The sequence below is a fragment of the Podarcis liolepis genome (genome assembly GCF_965112155.1).
Source record: "Podarcis liolepis genome assembly, chromosome: 1".
Lineage (NCBI taxonomy): Eukaryota > Metazoa > Chordata > Lepidosauria > Squamata > Lacertidae > Podarcis > Podarcis liolepis.
Window position 1 is genome coordinate 101966911 of NC_139554.1, and position 23880 is coordinate 101990790.

Here is a 23880-nt window from a genome sequence, read left to right on the forward strand (position 1 = left end):
GGTAACATTCTTATTTATTGAGTGTGAGGCTGCAAGCTAAAGCGAAACTTATTAATTTTTATTTTACTTGCTGCAAACACAGACTTCAGGGTGGTGTCTTGTTTCATTTCTGGAGCTGGGGAATTTGGAAGTGTTTGTTTAAAATCTGTTTTGGTAGTGCATTTGATTACTCTGAATCATAATATTGCCTAAACAGAAAAAAAGCACTAGCATTTGGCATAATTTCTAATGAAACCACTGAAGGGAAGAGGTAGATGTAAATATTGCAGGCAGGAGTATGCTAACAATGCAGCACAAATGAGGAAACATTTAAAAACATGTAGAAACTGTCCCAACAGGGGTATTTTTTTAGCCTTGTTTGCTAGTAAGAAATGTGTTAAATTATAATGCAAACCATCCAGAAAACCCATCTTGCTACATAGTTCATAGTGATACTGTGGAATTCCCTACTGCGAGAAGTTTGATGACCACAAACTTAAGACAGTGGAATTAGACAAATACATGGAGGATAAGCTTCTCAGTGGTAACTTGTGATGATGACTATACTACTTCTAGGGCTGGAGCCGGCATACCTTTGTATACCAGCTGCTGGGGAACAGCTGGAGAGTGCTAGCATGCTGATGTCCTGCTTATAGGCTTCTCATAGCCATGCATTTGAAATTGGCTAGTCCTGAACTAGGTAGACCATTATTCTAATTCAGCAGGGCTCCTTTCTGTTCTTATCCACCCTTTATGCCACTAGGAATTTCATCCATTGTGCTCACTAGGGAAATCTCTCTCTCTCTCTCTCTCTCTCTCTCTCTCTCTCTCTCTCACACACACACACACACACACACACACACACACTCACTCCATGGCTCCCTTGACCAACTACATTATTTCTGTGGCACCCCTGTGGGGCTCAGGAGCCCAGTTATGTCACCCCTTGCCTGCAGAGCTGGCAGCCTCTCACCCTTTTCAAATGCCCTCCCTTGTAGAATGTTCCCTTGGCCTCCTTTCCCCTCTCCTTGGGAGCTCTCTGGGCTGTTGCTGCTGCTGTCCCTGGTCTCTGAGTCCCCACCCCAACCCCGAAGAGAGGTGCCTCTCAGAGGCACCATTCACCTGCAGAGCTTGTAGCCAGGGCTTCTGCAATAAACAGCTGTGCAAGCCTTTGAGAGGAAGAGACCCGAGAGGGCATCAGAGGAGGGAGGGAAGGAAGGAAAAAGGGACAGAGGCCATTGTTGCCCGCAGCAGCCCTGATCATCATTCAAGGCATCCCAGGGTGCCACAGCACACAGGTTGAAAACCACTGCCTCTGTTGCATGATTGCCAGTAAGATCGATTTAGGTTCACAGACCTGAGAATAAAAAATGTTATCGGTGGTGGCTTCACAATTATGGAACATTCCCGAATGAGATACACTTGCTTCCTGTTGTGCAGACTTTACAATGGGCTTTAAGATACTATCTGTTATAGTCAGTGTTTGAAAATAGTCTGATGCCAGTTGCATTTTGCGACTGGCAACAGACCTTTTGTGAGGCAGTGCAGATGTCCAGGTGTCATTGTTGGGTATCTAACATCTCCATGTGGCTGCAATGCAACTCCAGTCAGTTGGTCTGTGGGGCAGCAGGGCACCCAAAGGCACCTCTTTGCTGTTGTACTTCCCTGCAAATCACCTGATTGGCAGGGTAGCGCAGCACTAGAAGACACACATCTTTTGGTGCTTGGTGGAAAACATCAGAGGCAATGACTATCAAACCCTGGTGGCGGTTGATGCCGGGGATGCTGCAGAGGAGAGGAACTGTTTGGGACTTCTGCTTGGAGCCCCATCAGCACTGTAAATGCGGAGCTGTTCGTTTGGCTGCTCCAACTTTTAAAACAGTTACAACAGCTGCCGCGCTTTGGTGTCAGTGTCATGGCTCCAAAGACCCCCCTGCCCCACAAGGCAGCAGCAGGAGTGCATCTACTGTTAATTGCACAGTTAAAAGGTGTAATTAGTTATCTATATGCTGTTTTCCACTGGTTTTGCCAGCATTGTGTGTGCTGCACAAATACTGTACGGAAGAAAATATATATTTCAGTCCATAGCAAATAATGCACTTAGCTTTTTAAATCAAGCTTCTAGTTTCGTGTGTGTGTGTGTGTGTGTGTGTGTGTGTGTGTGTGTAACGGATTGTGAAACCAAGCAGGAGGGTTCTTAGTAGGAATTGTAGTGAGCAAGGTTGTGTAACTTATTGCTCCTGCCTGTGACTACCAAAGCAGCTTCAAATTCAGTTTTTCTTGGCAAAGATCGTGGATCATTATGCCACAAAAGTGTAAACATGGCCTTGGGTATATAATTATCAAGAAAAATTTGCATAGGCCACCTTTTGAGGCATAGCTAGCTCATGGTTGATTACATAGCAGGAAAATACAATACAAAAAAAAAATCAGTTTTAACAATCACTGTGATACTGGTCTGCCTTATCACAAGGATTACTGAAATGTGTGTGCTTTGAAGCCTCAATGTATATGTTAAGGATAGACAACACGTTAAGGAGTTTAAAAATCAGAGTAGAGTGTTTTGAAAACTGAAGCATGGTACCAATATTTTTATTGTAAACACAAAATTAACCAACTATTAACAATTCTATTAAAATAGTAACAATGTGTCACTTATGTGGATTGCATATTGATGCATGCTTATAAAAAAAATAAAGTGTTGCTGATACCCACTCCCCAAATGTGAGTAGACATTCTGTTTTGGCACCCACAATCCAGGTTCCAAGAGCCACTTGGTTCCTAGCTTTTCTATCACAGTTTCTAACACAGGCTACAGTGTGGCTTTTCTGACTCTTTAAGGGTGCTGTTTTCTTTCTGAGATTATGAGCTGGTTTAGTATGTTAAGATGCTGCTTCATAGTAACAATTAGGTTGGGGATCACCAATATGTGATTGATGGCCCATGTATATTTTTTAGATATTTTGAAGGGGTGGGAGAATGGCAGGCATTTCCTTGACCAGTGGAGGGGGTTTTCTGAATGTGATGTATGTATGCTCAGGTGTGCTGTGCACTTGGACAGAGAGACCGGGAGAGATATTTGGCAAATGTGAAGTCTCTGATAGAGTGGTGTGGCTACGTTTTGCTGGTACTAGGGAATGTTTCTTGTTAGACAGCAACAGCGCATGATGTGTGTGTGCGCGCGTGCACAACCTTATGGCAAGTGTGAGGTTGTGGCGAGGGGAGAAGCAAGGACTGTACTCTCTAATTTTGTTATGACATGCCCCCATGGCAGCTATTTTAAGACTGGCCCCCGCATGTGCCTGCTGACCCAGAAAAGTTGGCAACTCCAGGTTAGCTCAGGGGTGGGGAACTTTTGATCCTCCAGATATTGCTGGGCTATAGCTCTCATCACCCCTGGCTGTTGGCTGTACTGGGTGAGATTGATGGGGGAATTAGAGTCTAATAATACCTAGAAGGCCACTGTTTTTGCTTCAGTTGGCTTGGGGACTTTATGCTGGTGATGGGTATGGCCACCCACATTCATGCACATGAGACATGCAGCAGAAGTTTAAACCACTCCATCCAGTGATACAGTGTTACATGACCCCTTTTACCATTGCTGATTTGGGTGGTGCTGAACCTCTACTTGCTATTGATTGGAGTGTTCCTTCCTGTTTCTGGAGTGTTCCAATCTGCTATTATGCGTATTGAGCATTCCAATGTTTTGCAAGCACTTGGGAAAATATCAGAGCATATTGGAACACTCTGATCTACTTTGATCAGTGGCAGATAGGAGGTATTTTGTTCAGTGCTGTTGGCCCTGGGCTAAGTTCTGCTGGACCAGCAAAAAAAGGCTTGGTGGACTGGATTAGACTTGCAGTTCAGTTATATCAGAAGTGGTGAATCACTTATTTGTATTGGAAAATATAAAGCACCAATGGGAAATTATTAAATCAGTGATTTCAGTTGGCTGCTACAGCTTCAGATGCATTTGAAATTGCCTTGATTTAACTCAGTCCACTCTGATCTTCTAGCAGATTCTCTTGTCTAGCTGGTTGTGGCTTTCAGTGTGAGGAACTGCTAGAGTACTCTTGGGGATGTGGGAAGTTTGGACCATAGCCAGTGCCAAAAGAGATCGCAACCTCCCAACCTTTTCCCTTAGCAGTGTGCTACTGAATATGTGCAATTAACACTGTAAGGCAGTTATGTTTATATTCCTCAGATGTTGGTTTTCTGTGTACTTTGTGCATCGGTTTTCAGCAGCTTATTGGATCTGTTACGTTGCGGTAGTGTGCCATCAGCAGTTTGACAAGTAACTTTAAATCTTACTGCCGTAACTAGAAAACCATGTACTTTAAAAGCCAATGACCATTTTTTCAAACCATTAACTTGGTTGAGATGTCAGACCAAATCATGGTTTAAACTTCCAAATATAAAATGGAATTGTTTTGTCAGCTTTCTTCTTCCATGCATTCCACTTTGTAAGTTTGCTCCCTGCACCTCAAAGTGCAGTAGCTTCTGGAGCTGGGGTGATGGCTGTAACTTGCAGTCTATCCATTTAGACATTGCATCGTGATAATGGGACATGGTTTGCAAACCTGGTTCTGACTGTAATAGGCCAATTGTCTTTATCTTCTAAAAAGTTCCTCCTGGTGTCGCCCTTGCTCAAATCTTTTAGAGAGACTCCCCCTACATTAAGGTCAAAGTCACCCCATAATGGTATGGATTTTCCATCAGCAAATTTATTTAATTTACATAAAACTTTTCAAATAAAGTCAAGTCATTTTGAGTTTGGTGCATATAGGGATCTAACAGTTTACATTATTATTAAAGGGACAATGAATGGTTAAAAAAATACCATTCTTGTATTTCAGTATTGAATGGATTTTAAAGTTTATTCCTTTGCCAAAAATGACTGCTACCACCCTGTCCTTTACTTGAACCTGGTGCTGTCACTTGGTGTTGAAACCAATTACCACTGAAGATTTTACTTTCCCTAGGGGGTTTTAACAAGAGATACAAAGGCAATTTGTGGCTTGTATGTCTAGGCATTTCTTTTTTATAGGATCACTAATTCCCCTCATGTTCACTGTTACTGTTTCTAGTGTTAAAGACTAACCTGTAACCAGGATACCATTCTCCTTGAGATTTGGTTAAAGTCACAAGTTAAGTCTTGTCAACAATATCTGGAGGATCTAGGATGTAGCTGCTTTGTGTGTTGTAGTGGTCTCCTCTGTTGTTATGCGTGAGACGTTTGCTGGAACTTTTGCTCCAGTTTGTATCCTCCCAACATCCATCAGAAAATTCAGCATTCTCTTCTTCCATTGCCGCCTCTTGTTGTCATTCCAGAAGTAGGTTGATTCCAGGAGTGTTGTGGAGATCTGTTGCTTCCAGTCTATTTGTTGATGTGAGGCGTGTTGATCCTCTCATGGCAATAAGATGTTAGAGGAAGCCCCAGCCATATTTAATTCCAGCTTCTTGCAGTTTAATCATGCAAGCACATAGATTTCCCCCCCCCCCCCTGTGTTTCAGAAGCCAGATCCTGCATCACCATAACTGGACTGCTTTTATAAGTTATGGATATTAGGTTCCTTGGTTTTTTACATGCTTCCTTCTCCTTCCTGTATCAGGCAAAGCAGACAGTTACATGACAGGGGGAGGGGAGTTCTCTCCCTTAGTTTGAGTCCAAGTGCTCTGTGTTCCAGTTCAGAATAATCAACAGAGGTTATGAGATCTGGAAGCAGTGATTTAAGCATGAGGCAAATATTGTGCAGGATCTTTGTGTTCTACTCTCTCTACAAAAAAATGAAAACGTAAATTAATTCTCCTTTTTTGATTTTTCTGCATCTTCAAGCTTGTTGAATGTATCTTCATTTTCTTTTTGTAATTGTTTGATCTTGCTAAGATTTGGCTTGATTATTTTGTTGCTTTAGTTGTTTCTGTTAAACAATCAAGCCACATGTTAAATTCTGTCAGTTTTGTTTTCAGTGGAAGCATTAGTTCATTCTACGTATTTTTAATAAGCTCCTTTATTACTTCTGCTGCTGCAAGTTCATCTCCTCAGATATTGTTACCATTTTCTTTCTCCAGTGAGAAAGAGGCATCTTTTGAAGGCAGTGCCATCTTGGCTGAGGCCTGCATTAGTGCTGCAGTTGAAGTGAACCTTCTATCTCAGGAAGAATTGATTAAATCAAAAGCTCTGCCTCTTATCTGTGTGTGTGTGTCCCCCCATAATTGGGAATCAAAAGTGGCTATATAAGAAGCATAATATAGCTTAGTTGGTTAGAGCGTGGTGCTGATAACACCAAGGTCGCAGGTTCGATCCCCATAAGGGACAGCTGCATATTCCTGCATTGAAGGAGGTTTGAACTAGATGTTCCTCAGGGTACCTTCCATCTCTGATCTCACAGGATGATATTTAAAGGCAAAATGACCCCCTCTTGAATGCATTAAGACTGCCAAATTGCAGGCAGATCCCTCCAGAGCTCTTTGCAGGCAGATTCCCTCCAGAGCTCTTTGCTCAAAACTTTAAGGTTTTAAAAGTATCTAGCTTTTTTATCTTCTATCAGAATTGGGTGCAATTTTCAGGCATATTTGTACCTTCTGAGGTAGTGAAGCCTACCGGCTTTCAGAATGTTAGCTGGAGTGATTCTTTGCAAGGGAAGACTTCTCTCTTTTTTTGGAAGATTAATAAAATAGAAAACACTTCACCTCCCTATATGTTCAGCGGACAGTCTGAGAAGTGGTAATATGAGGCAGGTGCCTTGAATAAGTGCAAGGTAGTAGTCTTACCAATAAGCAACACAACCGGGAGCTCCTTTAAGGGACAAGCAGTTTTAGCTGATTTAAGGGGAAAGTAGAAGTCTGAGGAGGGACGCGGGTGGCGCTGTGGGCTAAACCACAGAGCCTAGGACTTGCCAATCAGAAGGTCGGAGGTTCGAATCCCCGTGACGGGGTGAGCTCCTGTTGCTCGGTCCCTGCTTCTGCCAATCTAGCAGTTCGAAAGCACATCAAAGTGCAAGTAGATCAATAGGTACCACTCCGGCAGGAAGGTAAACGGTGTTTCTGTGCGCTGCTCTGGTTCACCAGAAGCAGCTTAATCCTGCTGGTCACATGACCCGGAAGCTGTACACAGGCTCCCTTGGCCAATAAAGCAAGATGAGCGCCGCAACCCCAGAGTCGGTCACGACTGGACCTAATGGTCAGGGGTCCCTTTACCTTTACCTTTAGAAGTCTGAGAGGGAGAACGGAAGAATGTTTAGAAACTTTGAACAAGCAATGTAAAACCAGGGCAGGGAGACAATTCACAATGAAAAAAAACTAAACATATGTATCAGCAGGATGGTGGGTGGACTCTGAGAAGTTTGCACAAACAAGGAAAAAGAATAGAACTGAATGAAAAGCAAATAATTATAGTAGGTGTTTGTTGGAAAAAAGGAAGGATTTGAATAAAGATGAACAAATAAATAATATGACTTATCCAACAATTGAACTAAGGGAGAGAGAATATGCAGAGATCATATAATGTGAGCCCTCTTAAAGTTTTCAGAATATCTAAGCAAAGACATATGGGGAGGGAAGAACGAACAGTGGTTTGAAAACAAATTGATTGTTGAAGTACGGATTTTTAATTGTTAGGAAATGGCAAGTGATTGGGAAGGTGTTCAACATCCCTTCACTATGATTGGAGTGCCCTGGGAAAATAATCACTGTGATTAAAACCCATGCCTGCCAATCAAAACAAAATATTTTCCCACTGAAACTCATGATGTTGGCTTTAGTTGTTAAAAAATAGGTTGGTCAATGCATTTTAAAGACCTTAAAAACTAACTTTCAAACTTCTATTGATTTCAGTTCAGGGTTCAAAATTAGCAGGCGCCAGGTGCATTTTGTGCCTAAATATCCTCCATTTGTGAGCACCTCAGAAAGTCTGGGTGCCATTTTTTGCACCTGTCTGACACCCAAGGATTACTGAAATGTATGTGCTATGAAGCCTCAAAGTATCTTTTAAGGATAGACAGTATGTTAAGGAGTTTCACAATAAAGAGTAGAGTGTTTTGAAAACTGAAGTATGGTACCAATATTTTTATTGTAAACACCAAATTAAACATGTAGTAACAATTTCTGCTTAAAAATGTGATATTAACAATGTGTTGCATATGTGAATTGCACACTAGTTCATGCTTATCAAAATTATAAATAAAAAGTCTTGCCAAACATGCCCCCCCCTCCTATGGTGACTAGACATTCTGTTTTGGCTCCCACAACCGAGGTCCCAGAAGTCATTTGGCTCCTAGCTTTTCTATCCCAGTTTCTAACACAGGTTTCAGGATGCTTGGAGCAGTAATTTTTCCATGTTGAGAACCAGTATAGTCTTATTTCATTCCTCTTCAGTTTTTAAATCGCTGGTGAGCTGAAGAGTATTTATGGAACCAATACCAATAATGTTTCATTGTTCGTAGGAGAGATGCCAAGGTGTGCCTCTGCTTTAAAATAGTGCTGATTAAGTAATACTGGAGAACTAGATTATTCATAGTCTTGTATAGATGAACAATTCTGTTGTCCTTTGGCTAGGATGGTTTATAAGCAGAGGAGTTGGGGAGATCTTGGTGGTTTTATCCCACTTTTTGATAAAAGTTCAGTGCAGCATATTTTAGTTAATTTGAAAGACATCTGGAAAAAATAGTTACCAGGTTCTGCAAATGCTGTTAAATGTTTTGTACAAATATGCACTACCAAAATGTAGACCAAAAAATGGCAAAGGGTCCTTGAGCTCGATGTGTTTATAGTATTGCTTTATAGATAATTTGAAAAGATTAATATTTCTCTTTAAAGATGAACTCCTTGCATTGTCATAGTGTACTTTATATTCACCACAGTGATCTTCAGTACAAATCAATTGTTAGTACCAGTGCCAATACTGAGTAATCTCCACTTCAAAAATGTGGGTTTCTTTCGGAAACTATTTAGGCAGCATAAAATATTGTCTAGGATGCTCTTAAGCATCACATGCTGATGAGAGAGACCTTCCTATACCAGGGCTGGGGAATTTGTGACTTTTATGGGATACTATCTCCATATAGCCCTTGACAGTATTGCCAGTGGGCAGGGATTGTGATGGGAGATGTAGTCCAGCAACATCTGGAGGGCCACAATTAGTAATATACACTAATCCTAGTGCTGGAAAGCATCCATAATATGCCCATCCCTCCTGCCATTTTAAGCTTAAACCTTTCAGACAATAAATCCTGTTGCGTATCTCCCATATAACATCTGGTTGGGTTGCAGGAATACCATTGATGTGAATAAAATTAAGTGTTTCCTTGCTCTAATTATCCCAGTGTATAAGGAGAGATGTGGGTTTTGTTGTTTACCCTGTTTTTATGAGGAACAAGCTATCCATTAATCCTGATAGCTCCCATTGTATACTGTCCGGCAGTGACTCTCCAACATTTCAGGTCTTTCTGTGTGATACCAGGGATTGAACCTGGGTCCTTGTTGCATGCAAATTGATTTCTGCAACTAAGCTGATTCTAGGCTGTTTTCACTTTCTTTACTAACATCTTCATGCTCCTCCCATTATACACCAGACAGCTCTCTTTATTATTGCTCTTCAGAGAATTCACCCTCCCTTCAAACTTGCTAGTGAACTTGTAGCTATAACATACCTGTAGCCCTTTCCTCACATAAGTAAGGATGAGTGAGCCCCTTGCTGTTCAAATGTAACATGAAGTTTATCTGCTTTTAGCTAATACATAGACATTTCTACTCTATTAAATTGTGTTGTGTGTGTTGCAGCCTTCTTCCTGGATTAGTTCATTATATTTAAAAAGAAACCAAAATGACACATACTGACCATATTTATCCTAAGCTATCTACTCTAGGGTTTTTCTATATAACATATTGCAGTGAGTGTGCAAAATAGAAAGAGTTTAGGTACATGTTTTAAGTATAAACTCTCTTCAAACAAGTATTCTCATTTTTAAAAGTACATGTTAGAATCATCTTTGTGTGAGCCACAAACTATCCAGTAAGCTATAGCTTTGTATTAGACAGTACATGCGACTCCTCACTCATGTGGGAGTTACATTCCAGGGTCGCGCATGTAAGTAGTTTGTGTGCAAGTGGGGAGTTGCCTGTAATAGAGAAAACATTATACTAGGGGCATTCAGAATGCTTTGCTATTCATTAAGAAATTGACAAAGGATTAAAATAAAATTTGTTTAATTGCCATAAATTTCAGTGCATTTATTCTGCTTGTCTTTCAAGCTGGTAATGCCTGCCAAATTTCAAGTGTTTGATTATGAGCCCAATCTACTGCTGCCTTGTCTGTGCTTCATTGTCAGCAAATTGTCTTCATACCTGGGATTTAAAACATCAAAATAGGTAGTAATTGCTAAGGGCTATAAAGGGATTATAAGATGCATGCTCAAGGCCTCACTCCTTAATAGTGAGGTGTGCATGTGTGTGTTGTCAAGGAAGAGCCAAACAGTCTCCAAGGATCTCCTGAGGTGATGGCTGTGAGCCAGTTATTGGGAAGAACTGCCTTGAGTTGAATTTAACCTCTGGAAACAGAATGCCAGTGTTAGAAAAACAGGAGTGGAACTGTTCCAAAAACTTCTTTGATTAATCAATCCTTTGTTATGTGAAGTTCTAGGGAACCCATCTTGCAGTCACCTTTTGTATGAAAATAATGGATGGTTACGAATGAACCCCCCCCCCCTTTCAGAGTTTTGCCATCTTTTTTAGACAATTTGGGATAGTTTGTAATAGCACCAGTTGTTTCAGGGTTGATTGCAGTTGGGGTTGGCTATATCCTGGGTCATGAAGAGAATTTCAGCTGTGCTTAAACTCTTGAAACATTGTTTAATATGGGATACACAATGAGTACACCAACTTAGCCCTTCATCTATTTGTTTAGGATTATGGCCTTCAAAGGCCACTGTTCACCATTCCATGAACAATTCACCTCAATCTTTCTTTCCTCATGTGCCCCCAATTGGCTCGGGGTAGTGTTAAGGGGACGCCCAGGACAGTGTACACGGAGAGGCGGGGGTTCATTCTGTCTGGCAAGCTTAAATGCTTGCACAGAAGAAAAGTTTATAGTAGTGCGACATTGAATTCCACCCTTAGTCTAAACATAGTATTTTAATAATTTTATTTACACATCTGTTATTCTCACCTTAAGCTGAACAATAGCTTATATTTTTGCATTGTATTCATTCTCTGTAAAGTTACAAAATATACTGAACACCCTTTGTGTATATATGAATAGTAAAACCATGATGCACCAAATTAGTGTTGTGGTATCTTCACCACTGGAATTGAATTCTGTTGGGAGTACTGTATCTGTCATGCCTGCAATGTATCTTGTATTCTACTCAAGAAGCAGGGCTTCCACCAGATCCCAAGAGCCTCTCAACCAGCACTCAAGGATAGGATTGTGCCTAAAGTGTGTGTGTTTGGGTTGTAATTATCATAATGTTACAACTGCTTAAGCCAATCTTTATTCCTACATCATTTGAGAAGTGTTATTTTGTTGTTGTTGGACCTTAAATAAACTATATTCATGTTCATTTGAGTAGTGTGCTTTTATAAGAACTTCATTATAAATAACCAGTTACTAGCTGGCATTTCTAGTTTCCCTTTTTAGTTTATATTGATGACATACATCTATTTTAACTGAAAGTTGTTTCCATTGGCTTAGATGGCAATACATTGTGGACTAAAGGGGATTAATGTGTGTTGCAGATGTTTTCTGTTCAGGAGCTTTTTCTGAAGTATGCCAGTCTAAGAAAAAAATAGGTTTGATTATTCATTAAAACTATGCGGTCTCCTACTTTGTGCAAGTAAACTTATGCATTGCAGCTTCCTCTTCTGCCGCTCGCACACCCTTCCACATCTGCTCAAGATCTTGGGGGGGGGAGAGCTGTAGAGAGAAGGAAGGTGACGTTTTATGCATGAGATAAAGCATGTTTGGTGGCATAGGCAGCGGCTGTTTTAGGCTCATCCAATATGTTTGGGACCACACTGAACCAAAAAGTGCCCTGAAAAGTCATAAGAAAGTCAAAAAAGGGGGCAGAATGGGGTGGGACAGCCTTACGCAGGCCCCACTGACCCACACACAGTTGGTCGTTGCCTGTAGATGGATATTTTTCAATTACATTTGACAATGTGCTCTTTACTCAAATTCTAAAACTTTTATTCACATCTATTTCTAGCGATAGAAATGCACACAGCTGTTGAAATCTGCCATAGTGTAAAAAATGGGGGTGGGGGGAACAGCAACACTGCTTTTACAGCATTCATAAATACATTCTTTATCAAGAGAACAAACATATGGTAATCCTGTTGTATTAATTGCTTTTATAGGGATAAGAAATAAAAAGCAAGCATCTTTGGGTTGGGCTAAATATCTCAAAACATCATAGATAAATTTGATGCTTGCTTATATTAATTGACTTAATGGATATTTAATAGCATTCATTTTAGACTTGTTTGGCTTGTTAACTTTTTTTCTCTTAGATATAACCCCTTGTATGTTTTTAAACAAATCTGCAGTGCAAACACTACTTAATATTTTCAGTACTATTCTGTAGAAAATTTGCCATTACTTGTTTTGTTGCCAAAGTTGTCATTATTTATATTAATAACTTTATCATTTTCTGGGGGATGTTTCCCATTCTGCACTCAAGATCCAAATTGGGTTTGCAGATAGCTGCTGTTGATGTGCCTCTTTGACTTGATGTGTTGGGCCCAATCTTACACTTCTATGGTCAGTCCTCTGATCCCTACCCCCTTGAAATAGGTTTATAACAATTCTTGAAATATCCAGATTTAAGCATATGTTTTATAAACAACCATACAGCTTGATGTATGGAGCTCCTCAGTTTGCTTCCCCCTTCTGAAGGCGTCTTGGGAAGATATTGAAGGAAAAAGAAAATATGGGGGGAAATTTTCAACATCCATGGTAACACACGAGAGATTACTTGGATTGTGTTACAATAGCCCTTCCTTCTAGTTATTTTTAAAGTTCTGAAAGTCCCTTATTACGCAGGCAAATATATGTGGAGGTTCTCAAGACTAAAGAAGAGTTGTTAAACAGAAATTCTGTTGAAATTAAACTAGGCTGCAATGTGAACAAACTTGTAAACTGATATAAAGACACAAGAGATAATTCAAGATGTGTAGCATAGGACAAGAGTTGATCAAGAATGTTTAGAGCAGAAACAAGAAGGTGAATAAGAATGTCTGAATGGATATAAGAGATGATTTGGAAGGGAGCCAAAAACAAACGACATACCTAACTGTCAGTAAGAAAAATAATAATCAAGCAGTGAGATAAGATGGTGTAGAAGGGATATGGCAGTGGAGACTTCAAATGATGGCAAAATAGAGAAAATCTACCATTGGGATAAGATCAAGAATTTGACTTGACTAATGAGTACAACACCTCAACATTGTACCTCCTCTAAGGGCAGCTATATGCATTGGATTTGTATCTGATCTCAACCCCACTCACCTGCAATCTGTGGTATATACTGCAATAGGTAGGAGAGGTAGGTGAAATTGGCTAACCTGCCGCTCACAAGCAGAAAGAAAGACATCATTGGATACGACCCAAAACACAACTTAAGCTGTTGTGAATATGCATAGATGACTTTCACCGTGCAGATCCACTTGGAGAGGGGGACAGGAAAGCATTTGGCCCATGACCTCAAGCTCAAAGGACACATTATAAGTAGACACTTGTGGGGTTGTGGTGGCTTATTGTTGGGTGGTTGTGGTTTTGGCATTTGGTGGGTTTTCCAACTTGCTTTTATGCATATTGGGCCAAATTAGAGCTGCAAATTTAAACAGATTAGATTCGTGATTTAGTAAAAGACAAAACATTTTACTTAACTGGTATAGATTTTGTCTGACGCTTAAAAACATTTGGAAAGTAGTCAAATTATTCCCACTCCTCCCTTTCCTTATTTTTTGTGTTTTCATTTTTTTATTTTTATCATCGCTAGTAAGAGTGGAGGCTGGTCCATCAGGGCAACCAGGGCTTAGCCCTACTTACTGATATGTTTTTCAGTTTTAAAAGAATTTTCCCAAATCTCAAAGCCCATAGTCTTTATTCTGTACACCGTTCCACAATCCATTTGAAATTTGAGAGGCTAAAGGCGTTTCTGGCCAATCTAGTCTCTGTACCACTCAACCAATCTCAACCCCAAATTATTACTGTGGCCATGAGGACCCACTCAACTGTTCTAGGCAGAAAAAACCTTGGTAATGAATTTGTATCTTATCAGAGCTACTGGCTCTTGGTCCTGGTTGTGAAGTTTTCTGCTCTCTCTTGTTGTCATGATGGCAACTGTATGATGTATATAACCTTAGCAGGTCTATCCTTTTGTTAGACCTGGGAACTCAGTACTTCTGTTCTGAGCATGCTGAGCAAGGCCACACCTCCACACAACTAAAAGTACATTCTTTGTAGCTAGCCAGGGGAAAGGTGTGGTTACTAGTTCAGGCATGTTGTTTTTGATCAAGACTTGTTAAGAGACAGCAATGGTGCACACAGTGCGAGTCTTTCTACACTATCTATTTTTTACTTAACCATTTGAGCTTATTTTTTGAATGGTTCAGATGAGAACTCATTGTGCAAAGCAAATACGTATTATGGGAACATGGATCGCACCCTGCCTGTACAACTCAACCAGTCAAGCCTCTCCCAGCAGATAATCACACACCCAATTTGCTCAGGACCTTCATGTAGAGCCCAATCTTTGTGGGCCTGAATATGTCCCAGACCTCTTTTTTAGTTTTAGGAGTTTTTCATGTTTCCAAACCTATCCTCCTACCCCAATTCAAGATTAGGAACAAGGAGGTTGGAGAAAAACATTTTATTTGTAGTATTCTTTTAACAGTGTTCTGTTTATCCATTCTTTCCTCCAAGAAGTTCAAGGTGGAAAATTCATGAATATTCTTTTCCCCCTTTATCCTTAGAACAAACTGTTGAAGTAGGTTAGGCTGATGGAGAGTAGCTGTCCCAAGGTCACAGAGTGAGCTTCATGACTAAGTTGTGATTTTAATACTGATCTCTCAGCTGTTAGTCCACTTTAAAAAATCTTCATTTTTTCCACATTCTGGAAAAATGTGTCTAGATTTCTCCATTGATTACTTCAGATGACTGATTTCTAGTGGGGCTTTTCAAAAACAGGTACTTCATGTTAGCTTTACAATTTTGTCTGTGGTTTTATTTAGAGATAAAAGAATTATTGACTAAAGAATCTTAAATGTCACTGGGTGAATTGCTCCTTCTTTGCAAGATTAAAGTGAGTTGAAATGTATTGTAGCACTGATTATGTAAACATAATTCAGTAGTAACGAAACCAGATTGCTTTAGGTTTGTGCTACATTTATAGATGATGGATCCCACTGATTGGTGGGATTGTTAAAATATGTACGACAGTGACCAATTTATGTGGGGGATACATTCCAAGGCACATGTGCTTATGTGGAATCACATATAATTGGAACGCCCACTGGGAAAGCTTGCAAACACCCTTGTTCTACCCCCACCCCACCCATTTTGTGATTTTTTTGTTCACTTCAGGGTTCGGCACATGCAATCACACACATATCGGACGAGCCTAAAACGGTTGCTGCCTGTATTTGAGTTTCAGATGATGAGAAAAAATCAAATATTTTGGTTACCTTTCACGTTAAATAATTAGAGAACTTCAGTGTCATGCCAAAAAGTCTCATTGGTGACATTTCTATTGTAACTTCACAAGTTTCCGACAACATCAGATCCATTCCCTATAGTAGAGGGCTCTAGCTGGACAGTTACATATTTTGAAATATATTCTTTTATAGTCTATTTCTTAAGAGGGCTACTGTTGCGTAAATGTTACTTCTGTTCTAAAAAACATTTCAGCAAGAAACTTTATTTTGCTACTAATGTTTGTAGTTTGTCAAACGACAATAGTTCACAACGACAATTATTCTGCTACTTTTTATTTAGTTACTTTAAAAACCATTTGAGATGCATGCCAAGTTGAGGTAAAATCATAAGTACTGGGAACAGAACCTAAACTACCTGAACACCTTAGGTCCAGGGTATCTCAGGATTTGTCGGTCCCTTATATCCCAACTTGACCAATGAGATCATCTGCAGGAGTGTTATTGGCTGTTCCCCAGGTTGGTGAGGCTCATTTGACAACAAGAAATCAAGCTTTTAATGTCATCAGCCCAGTCCTGTGGAATAGAGATTCAGCAGGCATCTTCTGTGCTAACCTTTAAACGCCTGCTAAAAACATTTCTATTCTGCAAAGCCTATGCAGAGAATTAAGAATCCATTCTTCCCCAATTGTTAATTGATGTCTTAACTTATATGGTTTTTATTGTATGGTTATATGTTTTATTGCTCTAACAATCTGATTTTTAAAAAATGACAGCCATATATAAACACGTTTGTTAAATAAATAAATGGTGAAGAATATACGTATATAGTATTGATAAATTTAATGCTGTTTTGTTCTGAACACCCAAAACATGTTGCAGCCTTATTGAATGACTTGGTTTGTAATTGATTTCCCCATGTAGGTGCCATACTAGGCAGATCAGAGACACAGGAGTGCATCTTCTACAATGCTAATTGGGAAACCGATAAAACAAATCGCAGTGGCATTGAACTGTGTTACGGTGATAAAGATAAAAGACGACATTGCTTTGCAACGTGGAAGAATATTTCTGGAACTGTTGAAATTGTGAAAAAGGGTTGCTGGCTGGACGATATTAACTGTTATGACAGGCAAGCTAACTAATACTACTTTTTCATTTGTTATTCATGTATGTGTTTAAAAAGTAATGCTTGAATAAAGTCTGCACAGCTTATAGTTCAATTGGGCTGCTTCAAACCCAGAGCGTCTTGATCTTGCAGAGCCTTTTAATGTAATGCCAACCCAATTTTTTGAGTGTCACTATCTCAGCACTTGCCATTTGTAACTTTAGGGTGCTGGCAAACATACATTCAAACATACAGAAGTCGGCGTTGTCACAAACCACCACCTGTACAACGCCCACAAATTTCACCCAATTATCACTTACTGTTTATTGTCTGGAAACAAAGAGAAATGCATTGGATTTTGCCATTGGGATTCATTTATTACCTTAGTCAGTGTTAGCAGATTGGGGTAGTAAATCATCCCACAGTTTTTCATAAACAAATGGTTGAAGAAACGTCAAGCGAGTGCCAGTAAGTTGCCATAAGCCATATAATGTTGTTTGGGGACAGTTCTTTAACCAAGGACAGCTTTCTTGCGGTTAGAAAAACACTGTTAAAGTTAGTTTTCAGTTGATATACTATTTTTTTCTAGTCAGCAATATTTTACAATATTTTTTATAGCACTTACACTTTGAATGTTTGTATATCGGGAGGTTTTCAACGCTTGATATTTTATGTTTTTAGATATGCTGCAAGCCGCCCAGAGTGGCTGGGGAAACCCAGATGGGCGGGATATAAATAAATTGTTGCTGCTGCTGCCATTATTATTATTATTATTATTATTATTATTATTATTATATAATTGAAAATAAATACCATAGCTGTTAAAGGAACAGAAAGCATGTTGTCCACTCAATATGCAGGGGCAAATGTTTACTGCACAAATTCTGATCTTTAAGGTGCTACAAGATTCCTTGTTGTTTAAGGTGCTACAAGATTCCTTGTTGTTCCTTGCTGTTTGAATGAAAACATTAATTTAGAAGTTGACTCATTCTAGTTTTAGTGGACTGATATATTAAAATTACTTTCTACTCATATTTAGTACAAGAATTTTAAGTTGTGCTGGACAAGATATGCAAGGATGGTGTGTTTTTTTGCTCTGTTTTTAAAAACGGGGGGGGGGGGGTACCTGTGGGGATGGCAGAAGGAATAGATTCCCTTTGGAATATTTCCTTCAGAAGCCACCACATCAAGACTTATTGTGCTATTAGAGGTGGGAGAGAAAAAGTGCAAGCACTGATAGGATTTCCCCCCACTCCCAATACCTGGAGATAAACTTTCTGTCAGCTTTTCAAAAGGAGGCTTTCACTTATATATCCAAGGGCTAGCAGAAACTGAGTTATCACGTCTTCCTCTCCCAAGTCCTGCAGATCCTCTTTTGAAGGATATACTCTGCTGAATATGGTGGGCTGTTGTGGTAGAGAGCTGAGAAAGGGGATGTGAGTGCAGAGTCCCTGAAAACGGGATTGAGCCACCATCCATTATCAGGACTGAACCCCGTAACTTATGTAGATATACTTCTCAGTATACTTATATGTAGAGTAATTTTGAAATGTAGGTGGGTAGACAATTAATTTGTGATATTAAAAGGTGGGTGAATTTTATTGTATTGCGGGGGCAGTATCCTGGGTGAATATGTTCTGATTCTTCTGTATAAGATAGTGTAAAAATAATAACAGTGGATCAGTTAACATGTTAAACTAAATTAAAACAAGAGAAGAGATGTAGTAAAATACAAAGTGTGAAATCACAGTAGCATATTTTCAGTCCAGTCTTAATTGGTGCAAGTTTCATAGTTTTCAGCCTATGAAAGTCAACTTTCCAAAAACATCCAGGGGGTGCCAGATTGGGGAAGGATGGCATGCTAAAATTATTCTGAAAAGAAGCTACTTTGATTCATACTTTAAATTAAGGTTCAGCTGAAATGGAAGCTCCTTTTAACAAAATGTTTTGCACCTGCCACTTGAAAGGAGGCATTCTATAGTACACACAGTTCTTCTTTCTTGGCAGAGATGGAGGCAGAACAGCCTCTATATATATTGAGTAGCTTGTGTCTTTTAAAGTGGCTCCTAGGACTTTAAAGGTCCACAGCAATATGCACAGCATGATCTGCAGCAGTATTAAAAGGGAAGCAATGGGCAGTGTGATTTGCTAAGAGTGGTGAATGGATCACAATTTCGTAGTGAAAGGTAACCTGCTGCTTGGGGGGAAATGCATTCTGTAACATCACCTTACATCACAATAAATGAGCCAAATGAAAAGTTGGTACAGATCTGGTTTAAACACCTGCAACAAGGATATTCAAATGTAGATTCATGACGCAATGTTTTAAAAGCAGATATTTTATTACTTTGCATTAGTTGCTGGAGACTCATTTTTGTGTATTTATACTATTGTAAAATGAAGATGAGTAACTGGTTTTAAACCCTTTCAGAACCGACTGTATAGAAAAGAAGGACAGTCCTGATGTGTTTTTTTGCTGCTGTGAAGGCAACATGTGCAATCAACATTTTTTCTACTTTCCAGAAATGGAGGTCACACAACGTAAGTTCAGTTTTTCTAGTTAGTCACGGTTAGTCACAGTTCAATTTCTGCAACATTGAGAAATGTTATTTTCCCTCACTTATTTGTGCTGATCTTAAGAGAACTTCTGTTAATAAGAACGTTTATAATCATTCGAATGAAATCTTAGTTATCCAATTTCAGAAGGACTTTGTAACATTAAAAGCTACATGCTTGTAAATAGCTGTGTTTCCAATGGTCTTCAGTCCATAAATATCCTTTGTAACAATTTCATGTCTTGGTCACTGATCATAATAGATGTCTATACACAGTGATACGAGTGGTTCAGTTTAGACATAATGTAATCATATTTACAGGAACAACAATAAGAACAAACCATGGAGGCCATTGGGTGTTCTGTTCCTGTTCCCTTTCCTTCCTCATCTCTTTCCTGATACATCACTGTGAAAAGAAGAGTGGAAGCATATACTTCCATTTTGTTGCATTGGTAGTTCAAACTATGCTTAATGCAGGGATGACTAACCTTTTGACAACTGGGGCCAATGGGAGTAAGAGTCCTGGAGGGCCACAAGTTTGCCACTCCTGGTTATATTGAAACAAGCTGGGATCAAACAGTGGTCTGTCATACTGGCTTGTTTAAACTAACCAAAGTTTCCTGTTCAGATGTAACCAACATCAGTTAATTGAAACCTGGAAGAGGAGATTCTTCAAGTCTCTTGGCCATACCAGAGGAGGACTGGGAAGTGAGCAGGTGTGAGGCTCATTCCCATAACACTAAACTATGGTTTAGCGTTGTGGCTGAAATGGACTAAATTAGATGTACTGTAAATAGCGTGAATCAAATTCAAAGATATTCCTGCAAAATCAATAAACTTTTCACTGAATGCAAGTGGTAAATATGAACTGGCAAACACTAAACAGCTACTTTATATAACGTTTTGCTAAATTTAGTACTTAAAGCACAAAGGGTAAAATTATTCTTAACATTCACTTTGTCATTGATTCATACTGAAAATAACTTCTCAGCAAGAATTTAAGCATTTTGATCATTCTTAAATTTGCAAACTATTTTTAAGTATCCTTAGAGGGTCTTAAAGTAGTTATGTGTCTGACACATGGGAGATAAAGTGATACTGCTTTCTGGAGCAAATTCTGCTGATGAGATACAACACAAGCTTTCAAGTCTCATAACATATGTCAAGTATAAATGAATAAATGGGCACAATGAAAGCATCTTGAATGAAAGTTGAAATGCGAGCTTAAACCTTTCAGTGTTTAACCTTTGATCTGATTTAATCCATTGATATCATGATGCTCTTTTTCATATTAAGTCCATTTTACATTTCTCTGTTTTTAAGAATTGGTACTTTTCTGCTTGGTATTATGCTGTCAGAAGACTAACTGGGAACTTTTCTCCCCTGCAGCTACTTCCAATCCTGTTGCATCTAAACCACCCCTTTTCAGTACCTTGCTTTATTCTCTTGTGCCTATAATGGGAATTGCAGTGATCATACTGGTTTCATTTTGGATGTACCGACACCACAAATTAGCATATCCTCCAGTACTTGTACCAACCCAGGTAAGCCAGTTATTTTGATCTGAATTCATTTGTTGCAGAAAGATGATGGTGAGTGACTGGATCTAATGACTAGGATCAAAAGAAGTATGAGTATAGCTTCTCATTTTCACTGCAACATCTTGCTCGGTTGAGAGTTTTGGAAGTGTCAGCATGTGGTGTGGAAGTCTTCCAACTAGAAAAAGGAGTTTGTGGAAACTGGGGGCTTCTTCCCCAGCCCTTGCATGAATGAAGGTGTCCTCTGTTCCCTGAAGTGACTGCCAGGATGGTGGTTGAATGTTCTGCATAACTAACCCATTGTAAACTCCATCTCTATCTTCTGGGATTCATTCATTAGAAAATTACAGAGATTTTAGACTTAAAAAACAAACTTGTAGGTTTTGGTCTTGGAAGTATTAAGCATTAGAATCTAAAAGGTAAAGGTAAAGGGACCCCTGACCATTAGGTCCAGTCGTGACTGACTCTGGGGTTGCGGCACTCATCTCGCTTTATTGGTCGAGGGAGCCGGCGTATATCTTCCGGGTCATGTGGCCAGCATGACTAAGCCGCTTCTGGCGAACCAGAGCAGCACATGGAAACACCATTTACCTTCCCGCCGAAGCGGTACCTATTTATCTACTTGCACTTTGACGTGCTTTCGAACTGCTAGGTGGGCAGGAGTTGGGACCTAACAACGGGAGCTCACCCCGTTGCAGGGATTCAAACCGCTGACCTTCTGAACAGCAAGTCCTAGGCTCTGTGGTTTAACCCACAGCGCCACCTGCGTCCCTATTATTCTAACATTAGAATCTAGCAGCATCTTAAGAAATGTTACTCTAGAAGAAGGTACTTCTTCACTCCCTGCATAGTTGGAATTATGGAACTCACTCCCACAGGATGGCCCCACAGTAGTGGCCCACCAGCTTGAATAGCTTTAAAAGAGGATGAGACAAATTCATGGAATACAAGGCTATGTTCCATTGCCACTGTTAGAGGCAGTTTTGTAATTTTGTGTTTTGCCATGCCCCCATGGCAGCTACTTAGTGACTGATGTCTGCAGCATTGCCTCAGAATTCAGAATGTGCCTACTTCACAACCTGTAGCATAGAAAGTCACTGGAGAAAAAATCCAGTTCATTAAAACTTAAATTTACTGAACTAAAATTAAAAGTGAGGCGGTCTGTTATATGTGTCGTAAAGGCAGGGCACACAAGCTTTACACGTGGTGGTGAATAATTTGATTGTATTCAGGCATTAGTCGTGTTGTTTAATAAGCTGAGATAAAAGCAAGTCTTTTGGCTGTGCATGCAACCAGGAAGCTCTGAATGTCCTGTCAGATAGCTAGAAGTGGATACAATCTGTGACAAGGGAGGTGATGCTTTTGGGGAAGCTATGATTACCACTTGAGCTTGTTTCAGCTAGTGCATTATTCAGTGCTGATACATATTATCTTGGTTTCTCTGGAATCACCTGTTTTTAAAATTAACTTCCCTTTTGCCTTTACTTCCTTTTTGTCTCTACTTGTTGTTGTATGTGTGCATGTACACATTTGCATGCATGTACGCACGCGCACATGCACACGCGCGCGCACACACGCACACACATCAATGCACCTAAGTTAGTTATGGCCATTAACTTGAGTGGGTCTAGTCTGAGTTGGACTAGCATTGATTACCACCTATTGTGTTTATAATTCAGAAAATAAACATGATCTGATTTTTTTAAAAGAATTGTTCCTATGATACAGATTTTATAGGATTGAATTCTACAATGGGCTCGATCCTATAAAATATTATTAGTAATAATATACAGATTCTTATTAGCATTTTTGTTGCAGAAATTTGGCTAGATGTAGAGCTTTTGATGTAAACTCATTAATGCAAGAGTACAGATGAGGATATTGACACATTTGCACCAGGTGTAAGGAGGGTGCCCATATGTTTAGGATTATTGCAATGGAAAAGGAATTGTTCATGATATACTGGTGAAATGGTTTCCCTTGGAGATGAGCACTACCTCGTTTTTATGAAGTATCTCTCTTAGTTGACCAATTTGGAATCATTTTGTGTAAATGCTGTTAAGAACTAAATTGCTGTCAGTGTTTGCTGCTGCACAGTGATCTCTTCTAGTTTGAGGGCTATTCTAAGCATGTTCAGGTGGTACAGTACTTCTCAAAAGCATGCAGGTTGAGAGAGCACATGGGAGAAATAATTTTAAAATGTACCTCCACACCAGAATCCTCCTTCATGTTGGTTTAAATAGGCTGCTTAATTTTGGAAGTTTTCAGAGGTCTTCTTTCCACTACACCCAGTTTCCTCATAGATTTGTCTCTATTACATGTTTCAGCTGCAGTTTTCAGCACTTAAAAAATGCAGCTCAGTTCAGGAAAGAAAATTTTGAATTTTGCAATAGTAGCTGATGGTTTATAGATAACTTTATAAGCTTCTGTTTTCTATGAACCAGCTGTGTTTAAAAGTTTACATATGTAATTTGATGAATAAATCTTGTCATAAAACAATTTTGCGGGAGCTAGTTAATGTGAGGATACTGGGTTTCATAAGGCTAGCCTGCATCTACTGTTGCATGGTGGCTATTACTTAAATTGAATGTGCAAAATCATTCTTAGTAGCTAAGCGGAGTTTATTTACTGTTCTGGTTCCTTTAAAAGTGGCTCATCTTTCTCTTAGTTTATTGTTAAACCAAGCTTGTGTTGCAAACACTTAAAAGAATGTTTCTGATTAAAAATGAAAGTGGTGAAATGAAGTTGGTCTTTCCATGACAATAAAAGCAACAGTCATGGGAAACTTGGAGTATTTCCATGTTTCAACAGTGTCCTAACACAAAGTGCAAAGTGGAGGGATAGTGCAAGTCTGATTCTCAAAGCCTGTCGTCTCATGCTGCTGTGGAATGGGTTAAAAGGCCTTCCTTCCTTCCTTCCTTCCTTCCTTCCTTCCTTCCTTCCTTCTTTCTTTTGTGGCATTACTTTTTTTTAAAAAATATTAATTTATTCTTAGTACTTAACTGTCGTACGTATTGACAGTTGCTCATTTATTTTTTTAAAGTATACT

The 23880-nt window shown here is 39.4% G+C and overlaps 1 protein-coding gene and 1 long non-coding RNA gene across 4 annotated transcripts in view; both read left to right on the top strand.

Annotated features, from left to right (window-relative positions):
- The window catches only part of ACVR2A (activin A receptor type 2A), a 56804-nt gene that overhangs the window by 17097 nt on the left and 15827 nt on the right, over positions 1–23880 (top strand). For all 3 annotated transcript variants that reach the window (XM_083494218.1, XM_083494217.1, XM_083494219.1), the window contains exons 3-5: positions 16555–16762; positions 19170–19279; positions 20683–20837. In XM_083494218.1, coding sequence (XP_083350344.1) covers positions 16555–16762; positions 19170–19279; positions 20683–20837 — 473 coding nt within the window. The remainder of the gene's footprint in view (positions 1–16554; positions 16763–19169; positions 19280–20682; positions 20838–23880) is intronic.
- Positions 2238–12904, top strand: LOC310703313. Its single transcript, XR_014524070.1, has 2 exons — positions 2238–2492; positions 2712–12904. It is a non-coding gene; the product is annotated as an uncharacterized lncRNA (long non-coding RNA).